The sequence below is a fragment of the Biomphalaria glabrata genome, chromosome 1 (assembly GCF_947242115.1).
Source record: "Biomphalaria glabrata chromosome 1, xgBioGlab47.1, whole genome shotgun sequence".
In the NCBI taxonomy this organism is placed as follows: domain Eukaryota; kingdom Metazoa; phylum Mollusca; class Gastropoda; family Planorbidae; genus Biomphalaria; species Biomphalaria glabrata.
Window position 1 is genome coordinate 73,786,228 of NC_074711.1, and position 12,249 is coordinate 73,798,476.

At 32.4% G+C, this 12,249-nt stretch overlaps 1 protein-coding gene across 3 annotated transcripts in view; it reads left to right on the forward strand.

The window, feature by feature from the left end:
• Window positions 1-22: 22 nt before the first annotated feature.
• The window catches only part of LOC106065642 (centrosomal protein of 120 kDa-like), a 34,414-nt gene continuing 22,187 nt past the window's right edge, over window positions 23-12,249 (forward strand). The window contains exons 1-14 of one of the 3 annotated variants that reach the window (XM_056013550.1): window positions 23-99; window positions 2,542-2,813; window positions 3,644-3,761; window positions 4,241-4,389; window positions 4,719-4,910; window positions 5,177-5,296; window positions 5,658-5,756; window positions 7,013-7,217; window positions 7,309-7,422; window positions 7,924-8,035; window positions 8,787-8,936; window positions 9,095-9,212; window positions 10,976-11,070; window positions 11,419-11,500. In XM_056013550.1, the coding sequence (XP_055869525.1) occupies window positions 2,754-2,813; window positions 3,644-3,761; window positions 4,241-4,389; window positions 4,719-4,910; window positions 5,177-5,296; window positions 5,658-5,756; window positions 7,013-7,217; window positions 7,309-7,422; window positions 7,924-8,035; window positions 8,787-8,936; window positions 9,095-9,212; window positions 10,976-11,070; window positions 11,419-11,500 (1,614 nt within the window). In that variant the 5' untranslated portion in view covers window positions 23-99; window positions 2,542-2,753. Of the gene's footprint in view, window positions 100-198; window positions 358-2,541; window positions 2,814-3,643; window positions 3,762-4,240; window positions 4,390-4,718; window positions 4,911-5,176; window positions 5,297-5,657; window positions 5,757-7,012; window positions 7,218-7,308; window positions 7,423-7,923; window positions 8,036-8,786; window positions 8,937-9,094; window positions 9,213-10,975; window positions 11,071-11,418; window positions 11,501-12,249 lie in introns of those variants that run through there. The other 2 variants (XM_056013544.1, XM_056013545.1) reach the window with 2 other exon arrangements.

Genomic DNA, 12,249 nt, shown 5'->3' on the forward strand with positions numbered 1-12,249 from the left:
TGCGCAAGTCGGACGTCTCGTTTCTAGGCGGAACGAACCTTGTTTTTAAACAACAACAATGCATTTTCTCCCTATTACTAAAATAAAAGCTACACAAAAGTAAAACTTGAATTTAATTTTTTTTGTTTTTTTTTCGTTCAAATACTAGAGTTCTATATTGTTCTTAACATTTAAAATGAAAATATACAATATCAGCTGATGACGTGACGTCATTTCCGCATCAACAAATATGGCGGAGTTTCTAAAAATTGTTTGCTCACAATTGGTTTATTAGGTCAATTATAAAGCAACTTCGTTTCATGATCGACAAAATGAGTAGTAACTCTAAATATTTAGCGGTTATATCTGTTCTAGAAGGTGAACTTAAATAATTTAAATTCTTTGTATAATTATAAATGTCACGTTGTTAAGGAAAGCTGGGCATCAATTTAAATATTTATTTTTATCATTTGACTCAATTTGAGTCATTTCTGATTTCAAACTTGTCAAGTCTGTTCATGTCCCATACTAAAATTATTAATTTTTCCTTGTTTAAATTTAAAGATTATCCCTAAAAGATATCATGAATCTGAATCAAGATTCTAGATTTTCCTTTAAATAGGAAAGACAAATAAATGTAAAAATTGAAGTTTAAAATTAAAAAATCTGACTTAGTCAACTTAGTGAGACTTAGTGACTAGTTAAAGTTTAAAAAGTAGTTAGATCTAGTATAATTATAATAAAATTAATATTAATAATCAATAATATTATTTAATATTAATAATAAATTTTCAATTGATCTTATAAATTACAAATTAAATACACTAGTCATGACTAGTCTAGTAGAGTCTAGTACTGTGACTAGTAACTAGGTAGATCTAGTCAATCTACTAGTCATTCTAGAGTATTCTAGACTCTAGATCTGTTTAGAGAGATGTTCTTTTTTTTTATAGCTCAGTAATAAATTTAATAAAAATGAAAGTATTGAATTATCATTACTTATGTTGAATCCTGTTCCCATAAAATTTACTATTTATAATAATAATAAAAAATTTGTTTTTGTTATGTAGTAGTTTAGTTGCTCATATTTAAAATTGAATCTGATGTTCTAGTTAGTTAGCTAGCTTTGCTACTTTAATTTTTAGTGTTACCAAATACATTTTCCCTATGTTTGAACACTTGCTAATCTTTGGGAAAACAGAAAATTCCTTCCTTTTAAAACTTTTAGTCTTTTTTTTCCCATCTTAGATGCTTTATTCATAAACACTTTTTATCTCCCTTCTCTGGTTTTAAGTGGTCTTATTTGTGATACTTTTACATGGTCAAGCATTAATGACTTCATCCACCTCTAATCTACATTATTTTTAATGCAGCAACAAAATTAAACAGGCTGGTTTACCTTTTTCTACACACTTGTCAATGTTGGCTGAAAAGCCACATTCTTAAATCTGATGAAGATAATTACTAATAAGGATCAATATTAAATGTTGAGATTAAAAAAAAAAAGGGAATTTAATTGTGGAAAATTAAAGCAGCGACTTATAGATCTAAACTTGTTTATGCTTGGTAAAATTATTGCCTTCAAGCCTAGAGGATATTGCCCACCTCTCCCTTTAAAAGATTTTCTTATATAGTTAAAATGAACTCATTGCTAGGCACAATCCACTTGCATGTTTAAAATTCTAATTGTTACAGTCAATAGATCCTTCCAATTGATGCCATATTCTGCTAAACTGATAATAAACCTAAAATATAGCTGGGTACTGATGATAAACCTAAAATATATAGCTGGGTATGGAAGCATACTTTTTCTGTTTCTTGATGTTTTACCCCCCTGCTAGAAGTCAAGTTGACAGTGCCCCATATCCTGTTTTCAGTTACAAGAGCTAATAGATGATGTGTCTCTCCAGGAATTCAATCTGTATGGGAGCTATGAACCCTTATACCATACCAGCTGCAAGAGCTAATAGATGATGTGTCTCCCCAGCCACTCAATCTGTATGGAAGTTATGAAGCCTTTCATCATATGGGATTATGGGAGGAGGGGTTCTTTTTATCTGATTCCAGATTTCAACCTAGCTGTTCGAAGAAAATAGGGAGAATATAGATTTTCAACACTGTTCAGAAATGAAACTTGTCAGAATGATAAGCATAGCCTGTCAAGAAATATATTTCTACCATTTATCTCCAAATTAGTCTTAATGTAATTGATATCTGAGTATTACTTAGGAGGGAGATAACTAAATCATCCCTGTTTATTTGATACTATGTAGTCCCACTAAAGTTATATTTTATTATTTGAACCCTAAATGCATTGAAACTAAAATTATACATACTCAACATTCTCTGACATTATTATTTCTTTGGTATTTAAGGTTCTGGGATCAATGCTGTAATATTCTTTCTTTTGATTATTTTACTTGAAAAATTTGTTGATCGCCAAGTTGTCCTCTTTAAATGTCATTAAATTACATTAATTAAGTATTTGTATATATTGTATATTATTACATTTTCATAGTAATTGAATAGGATATTAAAAATATATTTTAATTTGACCTTTAGGTCGAGGTTTTCCAAAACGAAGCAAACATCAACTTATTGTAGAAGCAAAATTTGATGGAGAACTGTTAGCAACAGACCCAGTTGCTCATGTAGAAGTGCCTGATATAAATCAAGAGTTAGCATGGGAACTGGACAAAAAATCTCTGCAGCAGCATCGCCTGCAGAGAAGCTCTATCAAAATTCAGTGCTATGCTTACGATATAGAGACTACAATGAAAGAGTCTGTGGGATACATTGTGCTTGATCTACGATCAGCCTCTTCAAATAAGCAGGTAACATTTGTGTTCCTTCTGCTGGCTGAATTGTATTGAACATCAAAATCTCTCAGTCATTGGTAAAGTTTTATAAACTTATCTTTTAGTCTTCATTATATTGAGAGGATTGATGCATTGCTTCTTTCATTCACATAGTACTCAAGAAAAATCCTAGATCTATTTTTCTCCTTTTTTTGTGTACTATTTCAACACAATGGCAGTTTTACTTCACTTGAAAAATCTTATATAAAATTACCAATTCTAATACTAACCAGCAATTCTGATACCTAATATTTCTTTCCCCTAACCACTCAATACATTAAATATCACTCCTTTAACAGCATCTAAGATGTTACAACATAAAAATGTGATTAATGGTTGGAGCTCTATTCTTAAGCTGTGAATCCAGATTCAGAAAGACTCTTCTGTTAAGTATAAGTATGAATAATAGTTGTGGACAACTCAAAACATTTGGGGGGGGGGGGGGTGCAGAATATTAATAGTTATGCAAACATTGTCTATCAATTTACTTAATGAAAGAACAAAATGTTAAAAATGACATTATACTTCGTAAATTAATAAAAAGCCATTGTCTTACTCTGGAATGCATAAAGCTAATACAGATACATCCCCATTGCAATACTTATAAAGTATGAAACTTTACTTAATTTAAATATATATAGATATCATTGGCCACCTTCAGTCCTAAGTAAACAATAACTCGAAATATATATATATATATATATATATATATATATATATATATATATATATATAATATACCAAAATTTATACATTGACTGGATTTAATATTTTGCCTATAACAAGTTATAACTGGTTCACTTTAGGTTCCAAAATGGCACCAACTTCTTCACAGCAAATATCATAAAACAAAAGCTGAGCTGAAGTTAGCATTGTATTTAGATGAAAATGAGCAGCAGCCTGCAGCTCCTATTACTGAGCCAGGTAATGAGTTAAATTATTCTATAAAATTTGTTTAACTAATGGGATAGCTGAAAACCTAACAAACTCCTTTTTTTATTCTATGAATGTTGAAGAAAGAAAAACTGATTTTTTTTTATTCAAACATCCGAAATTGATTACTCTATAAAAATTAAATTTAAATTTTTTAAAATTTAATTCTTAAAACTTCATGCTGGCAATTAAAACCAGTCTTTTGATTTACTAGACTAAATGTGAGTCTTCTATTTTTCTGAAAAGCTCTTAAATTTATATAAATGTTTGTGTGTGTTTTAACCAGCTCATGATAAATTGAACCAACATATAATTAAAATATAAACATTTTTTTTTTTAGAAATTCACACTTTTGAGTTTGAGCATGTATCTTCAATAATCCAATTATCCTTGTTAGACTTACTAAATAACAATTTATATATGTAGATACACATAAATCAATACAAATACACCTTTTTTTTGCCCTACAGAACAAGTTTTACCTAAAAATGTTGATTTAAAAAATCTAGTTCCTGTATTAAATGAGGCTGAAGGTTATTATCAAATTGGTCCTGCAAAGATGTGTGTAGAACAGTTTGTACTTTCTGTTACCATAGCATATGCTAATAATTTAATACATGTAAGTATTGTTATCAGTGTTATATACTGTTGCATATATTCTTCAAACTAAAAATAATAATTGGTTCATAGATAAACAGTATTGCTCATTATCAGTAAAGGACCAGTTTTAGCTTATGTTAGGGTACTGAATAATCCCTTAGCATATATTTGTAAAAAAAATAATTTTTATTTATTTCATGTGGCATTTTAAATTGCTGCCAATGAGAGTTGAAAATTTACTGACATATAAATGATTAAAGCACTTTTGATTTCCTTTTATTTTGATGGCCCAAGACAGGGTGGCCCAAAAGTATATTCTTGGTGTACGAAAGATGTTTTCTGTTTCAGCTAATCCCTAGCAACACACCACTCAGCTCAACTTCTTTCTTCTTCTACTATTCACTGTTGGGAAATGATGTCACAAATGAACCATTTCAAGATCTTGTCAGTCCAAATTTCCCAGCTGAGAGAGCATCTGTCAAAATTCGCAGCAGTGTTGATGCTTTAAGGTCCTTCTTCACCCTTCAACCAGGATTACAGGTACAAAATACAATTAGAGAATTACAAATTGTCTTCTACAGTTTTTTAATTCAAATTTTTTTTTCATCTTACGAAAATGTGTTGCTTATTTTTTTTTATACCATTCACTCTTTTTATTTGCAAAAAAGAATTTTTAAAATTTAAAGTATTGCTCAACACATAAGTTAAATTTTTATATTTTTTTAAATAGTAAATGATTTTTGTTTGCTTTTTTTAGATGCTTGTTTTATCAGCTCATTTAGTTTAAACAATTGTGCTTTATTTAGATCCATCTATGTTCTGGTGACCAGTCCCATGGGAGCTGTGAAATACCTTTGAAAACATTACTTAAAGCCAACAGCACAGAAATTTATATGAAACCAGTCACTATAGAAGGACCTTTTAGGGTAACTAAATACACTCACTTTTTGTCTATTTTTAATCATATATAATTACTTACATTCATTTTCAAAAGCCTTTCATCTAAAAAAAAATTATAAACTTAATGTAGTATACATCCATCACAATACAGAAACGCACATTAAATATATCTTCTTTTTTTTTCTAACTATACCTAAGTAATGACAGTTTAAGATAAGAAGACATTTCTTTCCTCTTTCACCACGCATTTTTTAAAATGAGAATTTCTTCAATATTTTTTTTATGCTCATTCTTTATCTGCTGCACACTAAAATAGTAATATTAGGCTCTGAGGAAATGTATTAACTTGAATTATTAACTTGAACTATCATTTGTATCATGTTCCAGCTCTATCCAGCTAACAAAAGCAAACAACAGTTGACAGCGTTGCCTGGAAATAATTATCCTAGTGTAGGGGTATCTGTAGTCTTACGTAAAGAAGACATGGTAAATTTGTACATCACTTCTTTTTTCGCTGGTCATAAATAATTTCTTTCACTTCAGTTAAAATATATATTTCAGACCTGCCTACCGTTACGCAAAATGCGTATTCGTTACGCAAAATCTCCCAAAAATGACCGTCAGTACGCAAATATGCATTTAACCCGTCGCGTTACGCATTTCGTATCCTTTTTTCCCCCCTCTCTTGACTAGCTTACGAGCGGTCACGGAGGTCACGCTAAGCTGTCCTGTTGGGGGGGGGGGGGGACAGAAAAGGTGGGGGAACACATTGTGTCCAGATCTATACGTTGATTGGTTCTTAATAACAATTAGATTTAGTCTAGAAATGAAGAACACGAGAGTGAGGGAGTGGCCTGTTGGTACCAGGTTGGTACCGTCAGTTAGCTGATACACCAACGTGACTTTTTTTTTTTGTAAGTTCATTAGTAGATATTAATTATGTTGAATCCCTGATTCCCGTATTCATTTGTATAGAAAGAAATATCGAAGTGCTATCGATTCAAAACACATTGAGTGACATTGTAGATATCTAGTCTAGATCTAGATCTGGATTCTAGATCTAGAAAACTTGTTATACAGGAATAGATCTAGCTAGAGTCTAGCTAGTCATTACGTTCGGTTTATGTCATGATTCTCTACATTACTCTACAATCTAGATCCAATTTAGTTGTAGTATGATTTAGATTGACAAGATCTAGATCGATAACATCTACTACCATCTAGTCTAGATCTTGACTAGATTCTTTGTCTTAGTATAGAATAGATCAAGGTTTGTAGCAGATCCACAGCATCGGTAACACTCTTGAGCCCAGATCTAGAGTAGATTATATTCATTATATAGACATATATCCAGATCTAGGCTAGATATCATCTCTATTGTCGTATTGATCTAGTCTCTAGATTTAGATTGTAGATCTAATCATGACATCTAGATCTAATATTATATATATATATAATAATATATATATATATGACAAAATAGTGGATCGTGTAAGTGTTACGCATTCTGGTGCCAAAATACGCATTTTGACCATCAGCGTTACGCATTTGGACTTTTTTTGGTAGGCAGGTCTGATATTTACCAAAATGTTATTACACTGTAATTTTTTTTATAAGTATTCTTTCTTTTAAGCTTCTTTTATAATTTTTAAGTGTTTAATTGTATCATTTGTTCTAATAGGCATTTCAAAGCTATTTTAACATACACTTTAAAGTACCATTCAATATTATTTGTCTAACAGGCAGTTAAAAGTCCTACACGAGATAATCCACAAGCCGCTCTTACAACTGGAGTTCCATCCTCTCATGTTGGACCAGCAGAACAAGAGAAAAGTTCTAAAGATAACAAAAATATTAAAGTAGAAACTAAAAGCAAGCCAGATGAACCTAACTATTCCTCTGACACATTTGAAGAGGAATCAGAATTTAATAAAATCAAAATTGCAGGTGAAGATATTCATTCATCAGGGTTTTTTTTTGGATAAGTTGTTTTTTTTAAGCTTTTTCTTTTATTAACCTTTTGTTTTATCTTTAAAAGCATTACAAATTTCAGAACCAACTACTAAGACAAGTCAAAATGGCAAACCATCCACAGCTCCACAGCAACTGTCACCGATTTCTGATGTTCAAGTCATGATGACCAACACCATGGGTAAGCTCTCATACACTAATATATACTTATTCAAACTAAAGCTGAATAAGACTCTTAAATACATTTTTTGTAAACAAGGACGAATCTTAATTGGGTCAAGTTTTAATTTAGCTTTTATTAGACAGTGGCTTCTGTTGTTTATATATCAGTTAAATCCATGCTTGTATTAACAAATAAAATATCTAATGGCATCAAAGTAAACAAACTTAGCCACACGCATTTTCAATTCACAATTGATTTGCATTGAAATAATGTGGCACCAGCAATGATAGTAAAATAATTTGGCTAATATTACCTCATAGAAAAAATAACTTGATATGTGTGTTTGCTTTGAAAGAGTAATGTGTATAATTTAGAAAACACTTTTTAACCAGAGGTTCCCGGAATTAAAAAAAAAAGAAGAAGAAATTAGAAAAACACAAGATGTCTTAGAGGTGAAATGCATGTAAAATCATTGAGATTTGTCCTAATTTTAAAAAGTATTATTTACTAAACCATCAGCTCTGCCCAACCATGTGAGTGTTCCACCCCAAGCTCATCATTTTACTTTCAGCATTGACCTGCGAAGTATAAGAGACAACCATTCAACAAACATCATCAATGTTTTTCTCAGGTATGCAGCGCTGGTTTTACTATTTCTTTTCCTACATCAATACAAATTTGGCTTGTTTTTAACATAAATATTTTTTTTTTATGTATTTTGAACATCACTAGACTCTTTTATTACTTCAAACACTCATTCAATTTGTATGATGGAAGATGTTCTTTTTAAGCAAAATTTTCTATGTATGCTGTATGTTTTAAATATACTAAAAATGTTCTAAATAATAATGCATTACCTTCAAATCAGTTGTAATAGTGCAATGTATTATCTTATCTTATAAAATACAGACCTATTTCAAAAAAGAAGATGTTTACATCCTATGTGTAATGTGGGTTCTTAGACCCAGATATGACCTACTTATGTTATCACTTCTAATACTGACAAAGCTGTTGACTTCTAGGGTCTGCTTAAGTTCTTTTTTTGCACCTGTTATCTGTGGTAGCCTTTTTTTAGGGTCAGAAATGTTTGTGCTGCAACTTTGTAAGAGTTCTCCCAGTATCTCATTTCAAAGCCAGTAGCTGGTAGGTGCTATCATCTATGTCAGTATGGTAAGCTCACACCTGAGCTTGTCCTATAGCTCTTGATAACCTATGGACTATGGCAATCCTCCGACACAGTATGTGTCCCAGCTAACTTAGCTGTCAGACAAAAAGCATGCTAGTATATTTTTCACATACAAGTGCTCACAAAATTTTAAAAAAAAATGTTTTGGCTGTCGGCATTTTAAAAGCGCAAATTTATTTCTTTTTCATTGTTCTAGGTATACATATCCTTTTTTTGGAAGTGCTTCCCCTATTAGCACAAACCCTCCAGTAGAAATTCGTAAGGGAACTGAAGTCTTATTGCCACAGTCATTTTGTGCCTTTGATTTTGCTTGCACTGTCCACCAACTTCAAGACACATTCATCAGGTGAGTGGTTTTGTTAAGAAATTGTTTTAGTGGGTATTGCATGATTCAACAGGTGTTATTGTAGTTGTTTAAAGATTTGTTGTGTAGTGGTTGATTGTTTTACTAAACATTGTCCATCTACATTGAAAGAATTTTTACAATCAACTTATTCTCTGAAGGGTACCACTTGTTGTAGAAGTCTTACACAGAGATAGACAGTTGTCAAAAGATGTGCTGGTTGGAACTGCTAAGTTGCCTTTAAATTTAGTCATATCAGCTAACAGAAGTTGGCATGTGGTAAGTTGACATTCACATTTGACATTCCTTGAAGTTTTTTTTAGTAAGGCATGTCATTTTAGATTAAAAAAAAAGCTTCAATGTTTCAAATAAGTGTAGCAGCTACTTTTGATTTTCTTAACACACCTTTTGTTTTGAAAATCAACTGCAGAGACTGTATTACAAGGGGAGGTCAGCTATCGTCTGCAGCGTGGTTATAATTTTCCTTATGTTGGTAGTACTGTCATGAAGAGCAAATGATGCTTGCATGGTTTAATTATTATATCTGCACATGTTGTTGCTGTTAGGTTATTTTAAGTTAGTTCCATTTGAGCTGTCTTGCCATTCACCATGGCTGCTCTACTCTCTGTTTGCACCAAAGAAGAGCAATATTCAGTGATCTGTTGTTGTTTTTTTCTTTTTGGTCAGAATGTGTACCTATACTACCATAGGCCAAAATTCGTCAAACACTATCACAATAGTATGTTGCCTTAACAGTTGTCTACAAATAGATTGAAAAATGTATTAAAGGTCATACAAGTGTTACTCATGACTAAAGAGTCAGACCACTATTCACCAACACAAAAGAGGAAAACATTGAATGTGCACATGACATGATTTGTTAGAGATACTGCTGCCCACACTGTTAAAACACTTCAGAAACAAATCTTTGAAAACTGGCTCATCCTCCATATATTCTTGCACTTGCCCTATAGGACTTACTCTTATTTGGCCCATTCAAAGAGGCATTCATCATCAAACTCCATTTGAGAGGCTCAAATCTTCTCTTGCAAAAGCCCTGATTATAAACCCTGCTGTTTTGCATAGTGCATATAAGTCACTATAGAGGTCGAGAATTCGTGGTTTACCAGACCTGTCAAGACAGAGACCAGCAAGTTTGAGCAGCCCTAGTGCTATTAGAGCATAAAATGGGTTGCCTGAGCCAGCCATGAAACTCAATGACTTGGCAGAATTTAAGTCATTGGTTAACATGCATGACTAGATGGATGACGTGTAGAATATAATCTTCTTTTTTGAAGTAATGAATGTATTTGATGAGATGCGGTTTTCTCTTCTTCCCCGTGGCAGGGGCACCATGAGTTGAAGTTTGGCCATAGCTTTGTGAAATATGAGCCAGAGCATGATGCTTGGTGGGTGGTGTTATCCCTCCCTGGTGGGCCAAGGAGTCAGCAATGGTGTTGCCAGTCACACCTGCGTGACTAAGTACCAACTGCATTATTACAAGGGCGCCATAGTGTTGGTTTTTATATTGTGTGAAGACATTAAGAGGCCATAGATTTACCTCAGATGAAGCATTGTAAGAGGCAGTGCATTCCTGGTATGCAGCTCAAACAAAAACCTTCTTTTATGAGGGCTTCAGAAAGCTTGTGCAATAATGGACCAATTGCATTGAAAAGCAAAAAAAAAAAGGGGGGGGGGGAATATAGTGAAAATTAATGTACACATACATTTCCTGTTTGTATTACAATTAAATTTTTAACCTCATTTGGGATAATAGTTGACCTATATATAATATAAGCATCTGCATATATGTACACATGTATCAACCATTAAAAAAAAAGATTTAAAAGTAATATGGTAATAATGGTCTCAAATAATTTTATGATTTTACTGTTGAAGTTGGGCCTTAGATATGCATTTGTGAATGGTGTAGTTTGTGAGTATGACCAGTAGAGATGCCTACATTTTTTTTTGTATTACAAGTTTCCATTATTACAAATTTACCATTAACATCATACTTTTTTTTTTCTTCCTTTAATTAGGATAAGATTAATCATTTTTCTCCAAAGAGCTCTGCTGGTGGCGCAGGCTGGAGGCAAGAGGTATCAGACAGAATTCCAGTTGTTTCAGCAGATGGGTAGGTAGAATTCATTGAGTCTTATATTCTCTTGCAAATAATTTCTTTTCCAATGTCTTTTTTCACTTTTTTTTTTTTCTTTTTTTTTTTTGGTGACTTGATCATGTGATCACAATGCCCTTTCATTTTCTGATAATTTGAGCTTTAAAAAAAAATGATGAAAATATGTACACATTTTGTTTAAAATAACTAAAACATATTTTAAAACTTTTTGGTGAAAATTTTTTTTAACACATTTTCAAATTTCAGTCATCTTTTTGAGAGGATAAAATGTAATAATGTGTTAAATATTTTGAATTTGAGTTAGAGATGATTGACTTATAGTTTTTAACATGTGTCATTGGGCAGAAAACTAGAGTGTGCTGAGATCAGTTTAGTTCTGAGTCTGGAAGATTGGGGTCCTATAACATCTTCTCAGCCAACAAAACAAGTATGTTTCAAACTAGTTTTACTTTATTAATATTGTTTTTTTGTAAAATGTTTTACATGTTTCTGATGTTCCTTCAGAGTTGAAGATAGTTTACTTCCTAGCCTTGCGCAAACGAGTCTCCCAGCATCTTTACCTTGCGCAAACGAGTCTCCCCAGCATCTTTACAGTTCTCAGACAGCGCTGCCTGCACTGGCTTGGTCATATTCACCAGATGGAGGACAATCACATTTTCTACAGGCAACTCGCATCTGGCTCAAGAAAAATTGTCACCCCCCTCTGTTACATGGATGTAATCAAACAGGACCTCAAAACAATGAACATTGATACTGACCACTTGGAAGACATAGCCCTAGACTGCACTATGTGGAGAGAGATGGTGACCAAGAAAGCTATGGACAGTGAAAAAACATGGGCCTCAACTTTGGAAGAAAAGCATGCCATACGAAAAATGGCTGGCTCCTCTGCCACCAAAGCGAAAACCAGCTTAACCTGCAATGTATGTGGACAGGAGTGTCTCTCCAAAATAGGGCTCCACAGTCACATGAAAAAGTGTTCTACGAAATTAACCCTAGCTGTTACAACTGTAGGCCAACTGATTCATGAAATACGATTCTATATTTTTTATTTAGTTTGTCTCTTACAATATTTTCTTTATAATTCAGTATCCCATTGTCAGCAGATACTATTGATTTTAGTTTAGTTTAGGTTTTTGTTTTCATTGACGATGTAAAGGTGTAAACCTGTAATTA